The sequence below is a fragment of the Camelus dromedarius genome, chromosome 27 (assembly GCF_036321535.1).
Source record: "Camelus dromedarius isolate mCamDro1 chromosome 27, mCamDro1.pat, whole genome shotgun sequence".
NCBI lineage: Eukaryota > Metazoa > Chordata > Mammalia > Artiodactyla > Camelidae > Camelus > Camelus dromedarius.
The window spans coordinates 5,250,290-5,268,954 of record NC_087462.1 but is presented as its reverse complement, the minus strand read 5'-3'; the positions used below and the strand labels follow the sequence as shown (position 1 = coordinate 5,268,954).

The following is an 18,665-nucleotide window of genomic DNA, read 5'->3' as shown; positions in this document are numbered from 1 at the left end:
CCTTCCTTCTCCTCCCATAGACTGCAGCTCTCCCCTTTCACCCCGTGCCATAAACCTTAGCTTGAAAGTCTGTCTCCTCCTCTCAGCTTTGAGGTCCAGGATGGCAGGGATTTCCCCTCAAGGACCTGCACAGTGCCTGGCACGCAGTAGGTACTCAATTAATGCTAAATTAATTATAAAAAAAATCTGCAGAGTCATTTGAGGTCACAATATATCAAAATGGGTTAAAGAGTTCAATGTAATTTTCTTCCCTTTTAAATTTCAAATCATTCTTTCAACAAACGTTTATTAAGTACCTGCTGTGTGCCCAGGGCGCTGGATAAAGCAGTGACCAAAATCAATCGGTCCCCTGTCTTTATGGGGAGACAGATGGTAAACAGTAAATAAATAAATAATAGCGATTCCTGTTTTTTGTTTTCTTTTTTTCTTTTCCAGACTGAAAATAGCTATTAGGTGCATAAAACAGAGTGACTGGAAAGATAGTGGCCAGAGAAGGTGTAACATTAGGGCTTTTGGGGGCAGGAACACACAGGTTGAGCCCCCAAAGGTAGGAGAAGGTGGTCCAGTGAACAGGTGCAGGGAAGAACAGTTCAGAAAGGTGGAACAGCCTGTGCAAAGACACTGCGGTGGGAAAGATCCAGGGTCCAGGCAGTCCTTCCAGCTTCCACCAAGGAGATCTTCCAAATACGCAAATCTTCCTGAGTAACTCTCCTACTTAGAATCTTCCAATGGCTCCCTGTCCCCTATGGATCAAATCCAAGCCCTTTAGCCCTGCGCTGGGCAGCACTTGGGCGCTGTGCTCCCAATTCCCGCTGGTCCGCCCTCAGGACCGCCACTCCAGGCCCCGCCCCCAGCCCCGCCTCAAACTCTGGGGGCAGGGCCAGCACGGCCCACCCCGTCTCACCATTGGACAGCTTGGAGAGCCTCGGGCGCTGGTTCGCTGACATGGCCGTCAGTTAGGGCCAAGGCCTTGATAACCAGTCCCCGAGCTTCGAGGGGGCGGGCTCGGGTGCGGGCGCGGCGGGGGCTGCGGCTTCAGGTAAAGCACCAGCTTGCGGGGCACCGATGGGTTCCTTGGGGGGGGGGTCAGGGGACCCACTGGGACGGGGTCTTCCCTCCCAGCCCCTCTGCGGGCTCAGCGCGCAGCGACGGGGCGGGCGCCTGCCTTCTGGCTGGGACCCCTCCCACACTGGGAGCCCCAGGTGGGCATAGAACAGAATCGGGGGCTCTGGATTCGTGAGACCGCCTTCCTCCCGCCCTTCAGGAGCTAAGTAGGGGGCTTGTTCGCCCCCTAGCACCCCAAACGACTCCGGGACCCTTTCCCAGAGTCAGTCCCGAACAGCTTGGGGATCCGGGGCCAGCCCCTTGCACTGGACCTGAATGTTGAGGGGGGGTGATTCGGAAACGGTGTTTGGGGGGAGGGACGGACGGCCCCCGGGACTGCAGACAATGGGCCCGGATGGAACCGCCCGGCGGCGTTTCCTGGAGGAAACTGCTCTGTCCCTGTGAGGCCGTCCTGAGGGGACAGGGGGATGAGGGGGTGCTGACCTCAGTACCTCCCCCTCCCACTATCATCGCCCTTACACTAACCTCAGGGGTCTGAAAGTCCCGCCCCAACATTCTGGGGTGCCACTAGCCAGGGCCTCAATCCAGGAAGACGCTCCCTCCCCAGGCCTGGGATCCGCACAGCACCGCCCGCCGAGTCCCTCAGCCCCCAGGTTTCGTGATCACAGCTCCGAGTCCTGAAATAGTCCCTTGGGGCGGGAGTGGGGGCGTAAGGCGTCGGCTCTGACGGCCTAATGAGGGGGTCTCAGGCAGAGGCTCCGGATCTAGCCATGACAGCTCGGGCAGGGAGCGGAGTAGAGGGGAGGGCAGTTGCACGCCCCCACTCCTGTGAGGCTGCAGCCCCTGGAGCCGCTGGGGTGTGGGCCTGCTCTCCCCTTCAGGGACCGGTAGACTGGGAAGGCCGATCCCCTCGGGCTCCCTGCCCCTCCCGAGGAGGGGAGGGCTGTGTATAGAAAGCCATCAAGTGAAGCCGCCAGAAACACCCGCAGGGCTGCCTGGGTTCAAATCCTGCTTCTGCTGGTGTATGACCTTGGGTGGGTCTCTGTCTGCAACTCAGTTTCTCTATATGCACAATGCGGGATGGGATAATGATAAGAAAACCTACCTCAGAGGGTTTACCTAGGATTTTTTTTTAAGTTAACACCCATAAACTGCTTAGAATAGAGGCCAGCCCATAGTAAATGGCAAAAGTGTTGTTATTATTACTGATCATTCTTGGGGCATCCACCCATTTTTCTGGCCATTCTCTGGGTCCAGCTGCTCAAGCTGGCTGGGTCTTAGGGATTGTCCACAGCTGGTCTTTTTTTTTTTTTTTTTTTTTAGTTCCCAGGTTCTCAGATTGGGGTGTGACCAGATCACTGGAGGAGGGGGCTGACACTTCACTGAGTAGCACAGCCAGCTGTGCATGAGGCAGGCCCAGACCCCTAGGCCCCAGCCCAGGTTTTTTTCCATGACCCAGCTCTTCCCTGGCCGTTTCCTGAAAACAAATCCTGAGAGGTACTGGCTGTCCTCCGTGATGACCGGCTGCCCTGCTGGCCCGCCCCTCATCGCCCGTGTGAGGGGACAGGAAACAGCTGCTTCAGGACTGGAAGTTCCCCCCTCCCTTGTCCCCCACCGCCTTGAGGGGGTGGGGGAAATGTCAGGGACCCAGGTTGGACAGAGTTGGTGAAAGGGAGGGTTCCCCCTGCAGTGGAGCAGAGTGAGTCAGGTGGGTCAATGGATGCTCAATGGCTGGGGGGTGTTAGGCATGTAGGTGGTCATCAGGCATGCAAGAGGCCAGCAGGGGTGACCAGGAAGGTTACCAGGTGGTTAGCACAGATGGGCAGTAAATGAGGGCGAGTACAGACTGGGTCCTGCCGGTGGAGGGCTGGACAGACTAGAGGTCCCCAGATAAGCAGAGCCCACTCTGAGGGCATTTCCCGTAGGCAATTGACTTCATCGCTTTATGCCTTAGTTTTCCCATCTGGAAGAGGGGGCACCATCCTGCCTGCAGGATTGTATGTGTGGGGTTTACATTTAATCAGGCAGGGAATACAGTAGGCACTCACTACAAGCTGCTTTCCCTTCCCTGAGGGTGTTTCATGTGGGTTCTTGAAAGCTCCAGATTTCCTACCATGTGCTTTCTGAATCAAAGTTTTGGATTCGATATTTGTCCTCATTAAATATCACATTAATAGATGTGGCCCAACCTCCCTCAGTTTCTTAGAGCCTCCATCATGTCACCCAAAGAGTAACTCTCCCTTTAGCCCCAAGCTCGGCTGCAGCTCTGACAACCTGGGTGCTTGTGGTTCCACTACAACCTCTTACAAGCCAAGAGCAGAGCCCTGTGGCACTCCACTAGAGACATTCCAGGGAGCCTAGTTTCCACTGATTTGCATCCCCTTGGTGCATCTGGCCCACAGCTCTCTATCATTCCTAAAGGATCGCACAAGTGACGTTGGTATAAATTCAGATGTACAATTATATCTTGTTTGCACTCTAAGGGAAAAAATGTAAGAAATTCAGTTTTTGGTTTTTTGTTTTTGTTTTAGTTTGTAGAATCTGACCAGATGAGTTTTGAATGAGCCCACAAAGGGCTTCCAACTCTCACCTTCCTCTTCTGAAGGTTGGCACTCCACCCCTGTGAGCATCAGTTTCTAAATTTTCCCCAAGGACTGACAGAAAACTCAGCAGGTCTGGAATGCACCTCCCCCTCCCCAACTCTTGTTCTTTTGACTGCCTTCCTCTCTTTTCCTTTTAATATCTTTCCTGCCTCCTCCTGCCCAGTGGACAGAGGCCTGGCATCTGGGGGGGTGTCCCCCCATTCATTCATTCCAAAGTTTCAAGGCCACTGGAGGGAGGAGGGAGGAGAAGTCCTTTGTGCGCAGGTGGGTGGGTGGAGAGGACCTCTTGGGTCTACTCACTCAGAGTCCAGGCTGACCCCAGGGGCACAGCCAGCAGGACTGGACCCAGCCCCCGACTCACCCCTCTGGGGGCCTTTTTCAGGGTGTGTCTGGCAGCTACTCCAAGAAACATGGCCAAGTTTGCCCTGAATCAGAACCTGCCTGGTGAGTGTGCAAAATGGGATACGTGAGTGTGTACAGATCCACACTTGGTGCCCAGGTGTGGTACAGCCCTGGAATTCCATCCTTTGCTGAGTAGCCAAGGGGCCCTTTATAAATGTCCATTGGAAAATGTCATGGCCCTGCTTAAAATCTGCCTATGGTGCCTTCTCACTTGTGGAATAAAACTCCAACTCCTCATGGTGGCCCAGAAGGTTCTCCACAGTCTGGCCAAAGCCCACCTCTGCTGCTCCTCTCTGCGCTCCCTTCCTTCACTCTGCTCCGGACATCCTCACCCCCACCCTGCTCACTCCACCCCAGGGCCTTTGCACAGGCTGCTTTCTTTTCGGAACCTTCTGTCCCCAGATGCTTCCCCCTTCTCATTCAGGGCTCAGTTTATATGTCCCTTCTGCAAGAAACACGCCCTGACAGCCAGAGCCAAAACCCTGCCTCTTCCATTTACTCTGTTTCATCGTTATTATTATGATTGCCCTAAGCACCACGTGGAATGATTGTGTTTATTTACCTGCCTCCTACAAGAGGGCAGGGATGCTTGTCCTGTTCACTGGTGTGCCCGCAGCGCCTAGAAAGATGCTTGGCACATAGCAGACGCTCAGTTGCACTCATGATTGCACTTTTTGGGTGCAGAGAGGAGCTTAAGCCTCCAGTGTGCAGGGTTTGGTGCAAGTGGAGTCGTGCGGGTGTGTCGTGGGCCGGTGGGGGACGCGCTCCATTTGTCCAGTCTCTCCAGGTCTCCTAGGTCTGACGCCCCCCTCCGCCCCTGTCATGCCTGCAGACCTGGGTGGCCCTCGCCTGTGCCCCGGTGCCAGTGGAGGCGCCCGCAGCCCGAGCTCGCCCTACTCGGTGGAAACGCCATACGGCTTCCACCTGGACCTGGACTTCCTCAAGTACGTGGAGGAGTTGGAGCGCGGCCCCGCCACTCGCCGCGCTCCGGGACCCCAGGCTGCGCGCCGCCCCCGCGCGTCCCGGACCGGCCTCGCGGGCGCGCGCAGCCCTGGAGTCTGGACATCCAGCGAGTCCTTGGCCAGTGACGACGGTGGGGCGTCGGGCGCACTCTCCCCGGGCGCATCTTCGGGGTTGCTGCTGCCACAGCTGTCGCCCCGCGCGCCCGTGCGCAACCCGCGCGTCGAGCACACTCTCCTGGAGACCAGCCGGCTGCTGGAGCTGGCGCAGGCTCAGGAGCGCGCGCCCAGCCCCTCTCGCATGGGCCTGCGCAGCCCGCGCGGGTCCGGCCACAGCAGCCCGGTCCCCAACCCAGCCCCCGCCTCTCCTGGCCCCGCGCAGCTGCAGCTGGTGCGCGAGCAGATGGCAGTGGCGCTGCGGCGCTTGCGCGAGCTCGAGGAGCAGGCGCGCGCGCTGCCCGAACTGCAAGAGCAGGTGCGCGCGCTGCGCGCAGAGAAGGCGCGGTTGCTAGCCGGGCGCCGGCTGCCGGAGTTCGACGTGGAGGCCGAGGCGCGCCCAGAGAAGCTTGCACAGCTCCGGCGGCTCACCGAGCGCCTGGCCACCTCTGAGCGCGGCGTTCGCTCCAGGGCCAGCCCCGGGGCTGACGGCCCCGACGGGTCGGCTTCTAGGCGCAGTGAAGGCGTTCTGCAGGTCCTCGACGGGGTGCCCCAGACGCGGGAGGCTGGCACACAGACCATGCTGGAGACGGAAGAGGCGGGACCCCAGGCAGTGCCAGAGACCCAGGAGGCCGGCGTGGGGGCAGCTCCCGAGACCCTTGAGGCGGAAGCTTGGGTAACCGAGGCTCTGCTGGGGCTGCCCGCGGCCGCCGAGCGCGAGCTGGAGCTGCTGCGTGCCAGCCTGGAGCATCAGCGCGGGGTGAGCGAGCTCCTGCGGGGTCGGCTGCGCGAGCTGGAGGAGGCCCACGAGGCTGCCGAGGAAGCAGAGGCAGCCGCAGCGGCAGAGGCCCGGCCCCAGCCGTGCGAGGCTGCCACCCAGACCCCCTGGGGTTGTGCCGAGAAGGCCACGCAGACAGAGACCCCCGCGGAGGGCCCTGCTCCGACGCAGGAGAACCTGCCTGGACCCACAGATGGGGACATGGCGGTGGCGCCCACGGGTGAGTCCGAATCCCTCGGTGAGCCCTGACTTGCCGGCCTCCGAACTCGAACTCAGTGTCCTCATGTGATATCCGCTAGGCACCCTCAAGTCCATTATGAAGAGGAGAGACGGTACACCTGGCGCCCAACCCAGCCCCGGACCCAAGAGCCTGCAGTTTGTTGGGGTCCTCAACGGAGAGTGAGCACTTTCCCCCTGCCCATGGCAGCATCTGAGGGGACATGGACTCGGGTTTGAATCCCAGCTCTGCCCCTCGCTCGCAGCGTGGTCTTGGCAAACCTCAGTGTCCTCATCTATAAAATGGGGACAGCCACCCCCACCTCGCTGGACTCCAGAACGAGCCCACAGGGGAGGCTCAGCAGACGCCTCCCACCCTACCCCCAGGTATGAGAGCTCATCCAGCGAGGGTGACAGCAACAGCGACAGTGAGGACGGCGCTGCTAAGCCTCCGAGGAGCAGCTCCTCGGGCTCAGGTGACGACAGTGGCGGCGGATCGGACTCAGGCACCCCCGGCTCTCCCAGCTGCGGGGAAGCCCAGGACCCCGAGCCCGAGGCAGAGCCAGAGCCTCAGCCGGGAGCGCAAGGGAGGTGAGCACCGGGGACACCGAGTGGAGACCGCTGCTCTCTTTCCCTTTTCCCCACCCCCACCCGGCCTGAGCCTCTCTCCCTGTCTGTCTCCTCGGTAGGTGCGAGCTGAGCCCGCGTTTGCGGGAGGCGTGCGCAGCGCTGCACCGACAGCTGAGCCGACCCCGTGGAGTCGCCCGCGACAGCGTGAGTGTCAGGAGAGCCCCTCACAGGAGGCCTGACAGGGACCTCCTCTGACACCCACCTAGGGAAGTGCATCAGGTTCCCTAGAGTTGGGGCGGAGCGTCCCAAGTTCTGTCGCACCAGGGACCTCCACGGATCCCAGGCTCTCTAAGGGAGCGCTGATCTTTCCCTGACTTCCCAAAAGGGGTCCACCTCAAGCCCCAGCCCCACTCCCGGACTCCCCAGAGACATGCACTCACTGCCTTCCTCAGCTCCAGCTTCTCCCACAGGCTCTTCCCCAGAAGGGGAACACTCTTGCCCCCTCAAGCCCTGTACCCACAGTGACGGTATTCACTCCTCCAAGAGGGTGCAGCCCCATGGGTCCACGCCCCTCCTCGGACACGGAGTGACCATCCTCTCCTACCTGGGTTCCCAGCCCCGCCCCTACAGCCTCTGGGACATCGCGCCCTGGACCATGGCTGAAGTCTGCCCCCACCCCCACCCCGTTTTGGCAGGGCGCAGCGCGCCTGGTGGCCCAGGAGTGGTTTCGAGTGTCGAGCCAACGGCGCTCTCAAGCGGAGCCCGTGGCCGGGGTGCTGGGCGCGGTGGGGCGCCTGGGACGCGAGCTGCTGGAGCACGTGGTGAACCTGGCGGATGGCAACGGGAACACAGCCTTGCACTACAGCGTGTCCCATGGGAACCTGGCCATCGCGAGCTTGCTGCTGGATACGGGTCAGCATTGAGGGAGGAGGAGGGCGCCAAGCAATAGGGAGCCACAGAAGGGAGAATCTGGGCAGGTCCTGGCTGGGAGAGCTGGGAGACTGCAGAGAAGGGCTGGCCAGGCAGAGGGCATCGCTGGCTCTTCCATGGGGGTTCCATGACGCACTGTGCAAAGACTGACCTCTCCAAGATCTGCCCTGACCTGCCTCTCACTTTTAAGGGGAAGGGAATTCCAGGCTCTGGGATGAGGTAAGACCGAAATTTAGGGGGATTACTTCATCCCACCGGCTTTAGGTTCCTCATCTGTGAAACGTGGTATGCAACACCTCTCTCCCTGGGCAACTGTGATAATACACAAGTAGAACAGGGCCGGGCATATAGGTCAGCCCATGGTCACCACGCCTCCTGCTCCTGGATCTTCAGCCCTGGTGCTCACCTCCTCCCTGAGCCCCAGTATCCAGCCACCACCTCTCCATCCTCCAGAGGAAGTCTTCACTGGTCAGGGCTGTGACTTCTTCCTGGGATGGGGCACCAGGCCCACAGTCCACCACCAGGCCCTGCATTGACTCCACTGTAACACATTTCCAACACCTGCCTCAACATTTTCCCCTCTGGAGCAGAGATCCACACACCCAGGTGTTGTTGAGCCCACAGACATGTATAAGAGGCTTCTAGGTACCAGTGCAGTGACTGGATGGGGGTGGGTCACCCACATACAACTGCTTTCCCCCGTGGGACTCACAGCAAAGGTGATAGTGGACAGCAGATACACTGCCCGCCAACTGCTCTCCTGGGTGTCCTCTTTCAAGTTCAGTACCCTCTAGGGCCTGCCCTTGGAGGCCTCTCAACTGTCACTGCAGGCTTAGGCAGGTCCCACTGTCGTATCCCCCATGCTACCTCCCTAAACACACAGATCCGTCGTCCCATCCCTGCAGGTCTTGGTGACCAGGAGGAAGAGCACAGCTGCTCTGGGATGGACAGGGAGCTGTGGCTTGGGAGGAGGGGATGAGGCATGAATTCAAGATACTTTCTGGGCAGTTCCTATCTTAAAGAGGGCTGGGGACGGGCTGCGGCAGGTGTCAAGGCAGACACAGACATTGGTCACAAGAGGCCCGAGGTTCCTTGGACCCATTATTCCCTGCATTTGAATCCACCCTCAGCTCCAACTCCCCAGACCGTGCTGTGGGCCTTCTGGTTCTCACGTGCGTCAGCCTGGCCCTCCACCTAACCCCTCCCCAGGACCCTGAGCCCTCAGTGCACCGGCACATAGGGGCTGTTTCCCCTCTCCCTGGAATGAAGGGCCTGTACACAGCCGTGTCCTTGTTCTTTATCTCCACTTCCAGACTGCTTCCCCTTCCTCCCTAAGTATCCCCCGGAACCTCTTACTGGTCAGACCACTACCCACCTCGCCTCCTGACGTCTCCCTCTGACCTCAAGTCACTCTTCCATTTCTTGAATGTTAACTCTCAGCCGGTTCTCTTTCTCTCTAGCCTAAGCCTCACCAGTTTCAATCGAAACAGATGATGAACCTGACTGAGGCTTGGAGGGAGGTAAGCGGACTAGGTTGGGCTGGGGGTGTCCTCTCCTTGGTTGACAGACTGCTCCCCTTCTCTCCCCAAGGGGTCTGCAACGTTGACCACCAGAACCGAGCCGGCTACTCGGCCCTCATGTTGGCTGCACTCACCTCTGTGGGGCAAGATGAGGACATGGTCGTGGTCCAGAGACTCTTCTGCATGGGCAATGTTAACGCCAAGGCCAGCCAGGTGCGCAGACACCTTGTCCCTGAACCTGAGTCTGGGGGGGTCACTTCCACTTCCGGAGCCAAATATCCCTGACTTCCCTTCCTCCGCCCTAAGAGCCCACACCAGCCCTATCTCCTCCTTCCCCAGACAGGACAGACAGCCCTCATGCTGGCCATCAGCCATGGCCGCCAGGACATGGTAGCAGCCCTCCTGGCGTGTGGGGCAGATGTGAATGCACAGGATGCAGATGGGGCCACAGCGCTGATGTGCGCCAGTGAGTATGGGCGCCTGGACACTGTCCGGCTGCTGCTGGCCCAGCCAGGCTGCGACCCTGCCCTCCTGGACAATGTGAGCCACCACAGGGCTGGTGTGGGGGTGGTGGGGTAGCCGTGCCTTGGTTCAGGAACCTGATTGTCCCCATCCTCCCTCAGGAAGGTACCAGTGCCCTGGCCATTGCCCTGGAGGCTGAGCAGGACGAGGTGGCCGCTCTGCTGCACGCCCACCTGAGCTCTGGCCAGCCTGGTCCCCTGGTGAGTGCAGCCCCGCTGCCATGTGCAAGTTTCCCAGCTGCACATTCAAGGATACCAAGTGTGCTCCAGGAGTGGGAAACCTGGGTCTGAATTCTCTCGTGTGGTTGGGACTTGATGTTCAACCTAAAGAAAGCCCAAGAGTTAGACACACCTTCACTTTACAGGTCCCGAGCCTGAGGGCTCCAGAGGGGACGTGACCTAAGGTCAAAGTAAGGCTGTCAGACCTAGCTCAGACCTTCATGTCAGTGGATCCTGCTACTGCCCCCAGGGAGGCTCACAGCAAAGGAACAGGGGAGCCTCTGGAGTCAAGCAGGGCAGGGGAAGAGGATGCAGACTCCCTGCAAGTTACAGCTTCAGGATGGGAACAAGGAGTTTGCCAGCAGCAGGCAGGAAGGGCTGGTCTGGGGGCTTTAGTTTGTCCCCAAGGGGAAGAGGCTTATATTCAAAAGGCAAGTGCCAGGTGATTCTATTCTCAGCACTTGCAGAATTAAATTCATCCAGTCAGGCTGCCCATCCTGCACTCTCCTGCAGAGATGTGGGAAAGGAGCAGTGGAGGTCAAGTGCCTCTTCCAGGTCAGATGGGCCAGAAGCAGGATTCAAGCTCCGCTGTAAAAGGTGGGGTCCCTGCTTCATTTGCAGGGATCAGTGGAGAGAGGCAAGCCCTCCACTTGGTTAAACGTCCGAGTCCCAGGGGCTGGGACCCACAGTGTCCTGCTCGCAGGATACAGGACCCCCTCTCCCAACCTCTCTCACCAGTTGTCCCCTGACTCTCCCATGGCCGTGCCTGGTGAAGGAGAATGCAGCGACAGTGAAAAGGACCCCCAGCCTCAATGACTGGCCTGACTCGCTGAACCCAGAATGGGGGAGAGACCTCTCCCTCCCCCACCTCAGCCTCTGGGCATAGCAGGGACCAGGGGTTGCATCCAGATGCTAGCCCTAGACCAAAAGGATGGCTGGGATGGCTCAGTGGCCAGAGGGGCTCACCTGGAACTCTGCAGGGTGAGGTGGGGGCTGAGAAGTGATACAACCCTAGTCCACCCACTTCTCCAGCCTTCTACCCTAATAAAACATTCCTAACTCAGTTTGTGTTATTTGAGATCCATGACACATAGTTCTCTCTCTCCTCAAAGAGTAATGCCTTGTTGGGAAAACTACTCGCCACGGGGTGAATCAGTGGCCACCTGCGGCGGCCCCACAGGAGGATTTTATAAGCCTAGTGACAATGCAGACAAAACCCCCAAGTTTACATACAATATAAATGCTTTATTAACTAACAGTCAGGAGATCATCCTTGTGGGCCAAGTGGCCAGACCCAGACATCCAGGACCCTGTAAACAAATGGAACCATGAGATGCTTAACAGCCCCAGCCCTCTCAACTGGTAACCCCTATTTTGCCAACCATACCCCTCCTACACATCCCACCACGAAGAGTCCCTCACCCGTGGGCATGGCGATAAACCTCCCTACCACCAACCAAGAGTCTAACGGTGACCCGCTGTTTTTCACTCCAGTCATGCACTCACTAGCCACAATTTCAGCGCAGCCTTCGAGCCTCTCGCTCTGACTCCAATAGGGTCAGCACGTCTCCCTCGCGTACGGGGCCTTTCACGTTTCGGATGATGGAGCGGCTCGTGTCATCCATGAATTCTACGCGCACCTACGGGGCCCGCGGCGGGAAGGGAAGAAGTCAGTCGGCCACGAATATGCACCGTGGGATGGACAGCAAACTTAGTTTCAGGGGACGTGTCTACAGAGACAAAGGGGGACTGAGGCTGGGAGGCAAGGCTGGGCCTGGAGAAAAGCCGAAGAGGGCCCGAAACGTGAAGAACAATGCTCTCAAGGGCCAAAAGAAGCCACCAGGGGAGACAACTGCCGCTCTGGGCCCGTCGGGGACGGCAGCACAACTGTGAGGGCGTAGAACCACACAGTGGTCGTTAGGATAAGCTGAATCTCGAGAACGAGATATGTCAGAGCTCGTAGAATGAGGTCGACAGAGCTCAGACCGGGAGGGCAGGGCCTTGGTGAAGCTTCGGACCCTCCGTGAGCCTTGGGGAAAAGGGGACGTCGGTTCTCAGATACCAGGGAGTTGGACCTGGAGGATGGAAACAGTCATCTTCGGAGACTCAGACCCCGAACCCCTTTACTCCCGACCCCTCACCTGAGTGCACTGTCCCTGCGAACCGGTCCGGCCCAGCACCTTGGTGACCTGGGGGAAAGAAGGTTGCGTCAGACCTGCCCACTCGGTTCCTCTACTCCCTCCTTCCTCATCCAGGTCCCCAAATCTGAGCATCTGCCTCACCCTAGCCAGCTTGATGGGCTGCACACGGCTCGTGTCCATGATGGCGGCGCGGCGGCGGTCGGGCGGAGAGGAGTCACGTGGTTCGGAGAGACCCTTTTATATGAAATCTGAGCCCCGCCCGCCCCCCGCTCTCGCGAGACCATACGCCATGTTCCCAGCAGTCCTCGCGGTAGAAACGTCACTGGTGCCCTTCGGTGGAGTAGGGAGATGGCGTCTGCTACCCGTTTTATCCAGTGGCTGCGGAATTTGGCATCCGGGGTGCGCGGGGTGGGAAGGGCTGCACTGGGAGGGGGCTGCGGGCTCCGTAAGCCCGGGACCTGGTCCCACCACTCACCTTCTTCCTGCATCTCTGGGGTGCAGTGCCAGGATTCCTCTAGGTCGGGACCCCTCACTTAGCCCGGAATCCCGGACTCATGTCCCCTTCAGCCTGAGACACACCCACCCCCATCCCCAGCCCTTGGCTCTCTCTTGACTGGGGTCTCACTCAGGCCTGGGTTCTCTCTAGTCCTGTACCTTCTTAGCCTTGGATTTTTGTGGCCCTGGCCTCCAGCTTTCCTCTTCACCTCCATGGCTCATATCCTTGTCGCCAAATGCCCATTTCCCGCCTCCGCTTCGTTTGTTCATCCTCGAACTGCCCCTGTTCGCTGGCCTTCTCTCTTGGGGTACCCTGCGGCCTGACCTCCTTCCTCTCTTTCTCCCACAGCAAGACTTGCAGGCGAAGCTGCAGCTACGTTACCAGGAGATCTCCAAGCGGTGAGCAGGCCCCGCTCGCTGCCCAGAATCCAGCCAATGTCCTTCCTCCACCAAAAACAGACCCGTGTCCTTTTATTAAACCCTGGAACGCTGGGCCGAAATCCTGCCCCTAGACCCCTAGCTGGCTGTGGAGGCAGAAGTTTGCTTTTAATCATGCTGGACTATGTCGAAGAGAGCTGCTCTTGGAACGGCCAGATTGGGCATGAATTCTGTGTGGGAGTCCTGAGCGTGATTTGCAGTCGTCAGTGTGGGCCTGCCATTGTTACCATCCCCAAGCTAGAGATGAAAGTATTCGAGATTTGCAGAGAGGAAATCATTTGTTTAAAGTCACTCAAAACCCAGAAAGTGACAGCTGGGATTTGAACCCAGCGGTGTCTCGATTTCAAACCCATTCGAGTTTGAAAATTACTTGATATTTACAAGCCCCTGCTATGTCCTCAGCTCTTGAGGATACCCCTGCGAACAAACTCTTACTCGCATTCCTTTCATGGAGCTCATATCAACGGAGAGGGAGAAACATAAGATAGTAGGGAAATAAACACAGCAAATGAAAAACATTGTTCTGGAATGCTCTGAAGACAAAACAAAATGAGATGGGCTGGAGGGTGGCTACCTTAGGTCAGGCGGTCAGGAAAGGGCTCTTCAGGGATCTACATTTGAGTCACCTGAAATGCCAAAGGATAATTGTTGAAAAAACATTCTGAGCAGAGGGAACAGTCAGCGTCAAGGCTGCAAAGCCTGACAAGAGCCAGAGTAGGAAGGAGGCCAGTGTGGCTGAAACACTGAGGAATAGGGGACCACAGTGTGTGTATATATATATGTAAAGCAGCAGAGAAGGTTGGCATGAAAGGCGGAAAACTAGCACTAAAACAACCAAATTTATGTGAATGTCTACATGTTGTACCTAATTCCAAATATCAAAAATTTTAAATTGCTTTTCCATCTGGGGTATTTGGTGTCCTGGCTGAGGAGACAGTTTTGTAAAATTTTCAATTTTTAAGGAAAATGATGCCCCTGAGTAATTCATTTGGGCCTTTCTGTTGGGTGCTGGTTCTTCTTACCTTTTCAGTGCCAGGTTGCAGAAGGCTTCTTCCATTCCCGCAGAGGGTCATCTCTGCATTCCAGGGGTTAAGTAAATTCTAACTTCTACAAAAGATACTGCTTTTAGTCACGCTTTTCTTTCTTTTTCCTTACTGAAGTGTATTTGAATTACAATGTTGTGTTTCTGGTGTACAGCATAGTGATTCAATTATACATACATATTCTTTTTCATTATAGGTTGTTACAAGATACTGACTATGATTCCCTGTGCGGTACAGTAGGACCTTACTTATTTAGGATATTGCTTTTCTATTAAATTTTTAAACTTTATTTTTACCCATATTGCTCTTTTTTTCCCTTAATGCAATGGCTATCACTTGTTTTAAGAAACTCCTAAACCCAGAATGGTTAAGACCATTGGTTAAAAATGTAGTTGAATGAAAACCCAATCTTTTTATGACTTTTCTCCTGCCTTCCCTCTCTGCAGCGGTTTCCAGGGAAGCTTATTTTCTGTTTGGAGGTTAGCGATGTCTTTTCAGGACTCAAACTTTGTATGTTGACCCCAGGATTCAGCCCCAGTGGGGACAGAGCTCTGCTTGCTCCCCCTCTGGCTTTAGTGACCACAGGGTGGCAGCAGAGACCTCAGTGGACAAAGTGCTCTTTTAGTAATAAGCCTTGGTCCCCAGCAGGGTTCTCTAGAGAGTCCCTGAGATTACTAGAAACCCAGAGATTCTGTAGCCTGGCCTTTGGGGACAGAGCCCCTCAGAATGAGCCAAGTCTGAGGCTGTTGCCCAAGCATTTACTGACTGTGACTTCTGGATAGGTGGTAGGCAGAGCCTTAGACCCCTGCCCCTTCACTTCCCGAGACCCTGCAGGTGAACATGAGGCCAGCTGCCAAGCTGGGCCATGGAGTGATGGGAGCAGACCTGGGTTTCCAGTCTGGGCTTCCTGCTTCCTTGGGAGGCTTCCCAGACTTAAGGGTCCTTTATACCCACCACATCTGGGGCAGGTGAGGGACGTGGGGTAGGGCAGTCTGAGGCCTTGTCCTCTGGGAGCTTCACATCCAGTGCAGGGGCTCCTACCTGCTTCTGGGTACTGGCCCCTCCCCAGGCCTGTGGCCACAGCAGCATATCAAGGGATCCCCTTGGCCTGCAGCACATCACAGTGGCTGCCAACCCCACACTCCAGGCCAGCCAGGCAGGGACAATGACTGTCATTCTGCTTCACTGACAGTGTTCTTTGTCCTCAGGACTCAGCCTCCTCCCAGGCTCCCTGTGGGCCCCAGCCACAGACTCTCCAACAATTACTACTGTACTCGCGATGGCCGCCGGGAAGCCATGCCGCCCTCTATAGTCATGTCCTCGCAGAAGGTGCTGGCGTCCGGCAAGCCAGCAGAGAGGTGAGGAGGCCACAGCCCCCCTCCTGCCATCCGCCCTTTTTCCTGCTTGTCCTTTGCAAGGAAATGTCCTTGCAAAGGGCCATCAAGCATCAGCTGTGGCAGGAAATGTGCTGCTGGGGGCTTCTCATCTGAGAGCTCATTGAATCCCCACCTAGCCTGCCTGGGTGGGTTTCCTGCAAAGCAGAGGAAGCTCCAAGTGCCCTTCAAGGGTCTTGGAAGAAGCCCAAGCATTGTTTTTGTAATTTTGTATTGTTCTTGAAGAGAAGATTGTGTAAACCTCAGGCCCCTTAAAACCCAGTTTTGTCCCTGGCCTCAGGTATTGTCTCTCAATTAAACAGGGACAATAATGGTGTTTACTTTAGAGAGTTCTGTTATGACAGGATACCACAGACTGATGGCTTCAAAACAACAGAAAATTCTTCCTCACAGTTCTGAGGCTGGGAGGCCCAAGGTCAAGGTGGCTGCAGATTCAGCGGCTGGTGGGGGCACGTTCCTGGTTCACAGATGGTATCTTCTTGCCACGTCCTTACGTGTTTGGAAGGGCAAGGGGTCTCTAGGGCTTCTTATAAGGGCACTAACCCCATTCATGAGGCCTCCACCTTCATGAGCCACCTACCCAAGCACCACCTCCTAACAACATCACATGGGGGCATAGAATTCCAGCATGGATTTTAGGGGACACAGACTTTTAGTCTATAGCAGAGTCATTATGAGAATTAATTCTTATCTTTAACGTTTGTAAGCTCTTAGAATGGAGTCAATGCCACATCTACTTCCTAATAACTCCATGAGTTAGGCAGTGATGGCCCCTGTTGCAGAAAAAGAAATTGAGGCCCAGAGAGGCCAAGTGACCTGCCTGGGCCATACAGCCCTCGGGTAGCAGAATCACAATCTCACACCAGTTTGCCCAGACCCCCAGTGGTGACTGGGCTCTAGAGCTGACTTGTGGTGCGGTCTTGGGCCAGTCCTTTGGCCTTCTTCAGCCTCAGTGTCTTCATCTGGAAGATGGGGATGGTGGGCTTGCAGCAGACCTCTAAGGTGATGAGGCCAGGCGGGGCCTGTTGTGCAGTTAGAACTCAGTGAACTGTCCATGTTGCCATGTCCAGGTTCACCAGAGTCCAACACCAGGCTCCGGTGAGCTGCCCCGCTCCCCCACACCCCTCACCTGCCCCCGGGATGTCTGCATTTCCTAGGGAGGCTGCCTTCTGCCTCTTCCACCTCCTTCAGGCTCCTGGGGGGATGGGAGGCCCTGGAACCCCTGCTCCTGGGGGACTCCTCCGAGAGGAGATTCCACCCACCTGCCCCTTCTCCTTTCTTGCTTCTAGTGTGTGCAGGCCTAGGCCCCGGGGCCAGGGATGGGGGTGGGATAGATACATGCCTTGGATTTGCCAGCACAGTGTCTTCTTGGGGCTCACCACGGGCCAACCACGGGCCAAACAGTGTATTATCCAGTTGCATATCGACTCAGCCCCATTAGACGGAGGCCACTTGTAGTACCTGCCACATAGCAGGTGCTCAGTACTTGAGGGAAGGAGGAGCAGGGACATGCGTCACCTGATTGCTCAGCCCTTTTGCTAGTGTGTTGTTCCAGAGCAGCAGGAGTGGGGTGCAGGTGGGGAGGGGTGTTGGAGGAGGAGCCCAGCCTTTCACAGTGGTTCTGGGTCCAAGAGCAGGGCAGGCCTAGCGGTGTGGGGGTTCACCATGGGCTCAGGGCAGAAAGGGGGCTTGTCAGCTGACCCTTTGGGTGGACAGTGCTCTGGCCTCCCAATCCACCACTTCAGCAGAAGTGTTTGTGCCAGGGCAGGGGTCTCCCTCGGACTCCTCCACACGGTTCTCTGGGAACCTGGGCCTAACTGAATTCTGTTTTCATCTTCCAGCCCGGCTGTACCCGAGAAGAAAGCGGTGACGCCGGCCCCTCCCATAAAGAGATGGGAGCTGTCCAAGGATCAGCCTTACCTGTGACCTTGTGCCCTGGGGTACCTGGCTAAGCCCTCAGAGCCACCTGAGTGCTTCCCCCTCCGTGGACTTCTTGGATTCCCTCTGGGGAGAACGTGATGTAATTTATAATAAAAATGTATATTGAGTTCTCCAGGATTGCTTCTGTTTTTACTTTTGAAGGGACCCACAGGCTTACTTGGATTTCAGGGTAAAGTTGGTGCTGAATCTCTCTTTTTTTTTAAATATTTTATCTTTTTATTTGTTTTTGGGGGGAAGTAATTAGGTTTATTTATTTACTTATTTAAGTTAATGGAGGTACTGGGGATTGAACCCAGGACCTCATGTATGCTAAGCAGGCACGCTACCACTGAGCTCTGCCCTCCCCGCTGGTGCTGAATCTCAATCCCATGAGAGCTCCAGGAGCAGGGGAGGACAATGATTCTCAAGCTCCAGGATGACATGTCACTGGGCACAGAGATGTCACCACCCCTTCCCTGAGGGACTGGCTCTCACCATGAGAACAGCGGAGTGGGTTCCAGGACCTCAGGGTATTTGTGGAGCACTGACTGGAAAGGCCAGGGGGCCGGAACAGACACTGCTCACTCCCCTCTCCCACTCGGGAGAACTCCCCTAGCCAAGGCTCACATGGACAGTCACCGGCCCCCTCTCACTGTATCCCCCGCCTGACATTGACCACCCTGCCGCTCAGCTCAGCAGGGACAGTAGGGGACAATGAGGTGGCTCATATGGAAGGCTCACCTGGGACCAGTGGGGAAGACCTTGAGCCAGAAAGCCAGAAACCATTGTGCTCCAGCCTGGGGGGCAAGGCGGAGTCAGCCCAAGAGAGGAAGTGACCTCCATCTGGTTGTGGGGAGCGAAGGGGAGCTGCGCAGTGGCCTCAAGTGGGGAATGTTGTGGGGGCCCGTCCCACCCTCAAGCTTGGAGCAAGGCAGGAGAAGAGTCAGAGTTCCAGGCAAGAGGTATAAGTGCCCCAGGAATAGGTGGTACAGATGCTAAATGCTCATCTGAAGGAAAAAGCCCCTAGGAAGGCTTCCTGGAGGAGGTGGGATTCTGGTTGGCACAAAGGACGAATCGGATTCAGTAAGATCAGGAGAGAGAGGAAGGCTGGGCAGAGTGTGCAGAGGCCACAAGGAGGGTCACATTGGGGGACATCTAAAGACCCCAGGCAAGGCGTGCCATCAAAGGTTTCTGAGTAAAGTTTCATGACCCAGACTTGAAATCTGGAAAGGGGGTGCAGAAGGAATGAAGGCAGACACCTCCAGTGTGGGGAGACCAGGAAACCCCTCAGCTCA

At 56.7% G+C, this 18,665-nt stretch overlaps 3 protein-coding genes across 6 annotated transcripts; 2 read left to right on the top strand and 1 right to left on the bottom strand.

The window, feature by feature from the left end:
* Positions 1–995: 995 nt before the first annotated feature.
* Positions 996–11,002, top strand: KANK3 (KN motif and ankyrin repeat domains 3). Of its 4 annotated transcripts, none has more exons than XR_004131878.2 (12): positions 996–1,039; positions 3,597–3,738; positions 4,051–4,112; positions 4,849–6,183; positions 6,263–6,362; positions 6,567–6,770; positions 6,869–6,953; positions 7,445–7,661; positions 9,270–9,412; positions 9,539–9,665; positions 9,823–9,921; positions 10,678–11,002. XR_004131878.2 is itself a non-coding variant. In XM_031437143.2 (12 exons), the coding sequence occupies exons 3-12, from the start codon at positions 4,079–4,081 to the stop codon at positions 10,753–10,755; spliced, it is 2,442 nt and encodes an 813-aa protein (XP_031293003.2). In that variant the 5' UTR covers positions 996–1,039; positions 3,597–3,738; positions 4,051–4,078; the 3' UTR covers positions 10,756–11,002. The 4 variants fall into 4 exon arrangements, 3 of the variants coding, with proteins under 3 accessions (XP_031293003.2, XP_031293002.2, XP_031293006.2); XM_031437143.2 differs by having other exon boundaries at positions 4,903–6,183; positions 9,539–9,739; XM_031437142.2 differs by having other exon boundaries at positions 9,539–9,739.
* A 161-nt stretch (positions 11,003–11,163) lies between these two features.
* RPS28 (ribosomal protein S28) lies at positions 11,164–12,327 on the bottom strand. Its single transcript, XM_031437148.2, has 4 exons — positions 12,222–12,327; positions 12,081–12,128; positions 11,446–11,579; positions 11,164–11,249 (listed from the first exon to the last, which is right to left on the bottom strand). The coding sequence occupies exons 1-3, from the start codon at positions 12,258–12,260 to the stop codon at positions 11,457–11,459; spliced, it is 210 nt and encodes a 69-aa protein (XP_031293008.1). The 5' UTR covers positions 12,261–12,327; the 3' UTR covers positions 11,164–11,249; positions 11,446–11,456.
* A 29-nt stretch (positions 12,328–12,356) lies between these two features.
* Positions 12,357–17,508, top strand: NDUFA7 (NADH:ubiquinone oxidoreductase subunit A7). The gene is made up of 4 exons (XM_010978265.3): positions 12,357–12,479; positions 12,925–12,974; positions 15,265–15,414; positions 17,292–17,508. Exons 1-4 carry the CDS (start codon positions 12,429–12,431, stop codon positions 17,374–17,376), a joined length of 336 nt encoding a protein of 111 aa, XP_010976567.1. The 5' UTR covers positions 12,357–12,428; the 3' UTR covers positions 17,377–17,508.
* The last annotated feature ends 1,157 nt before the right edge of the window (positions 17,509–18,665 follow it).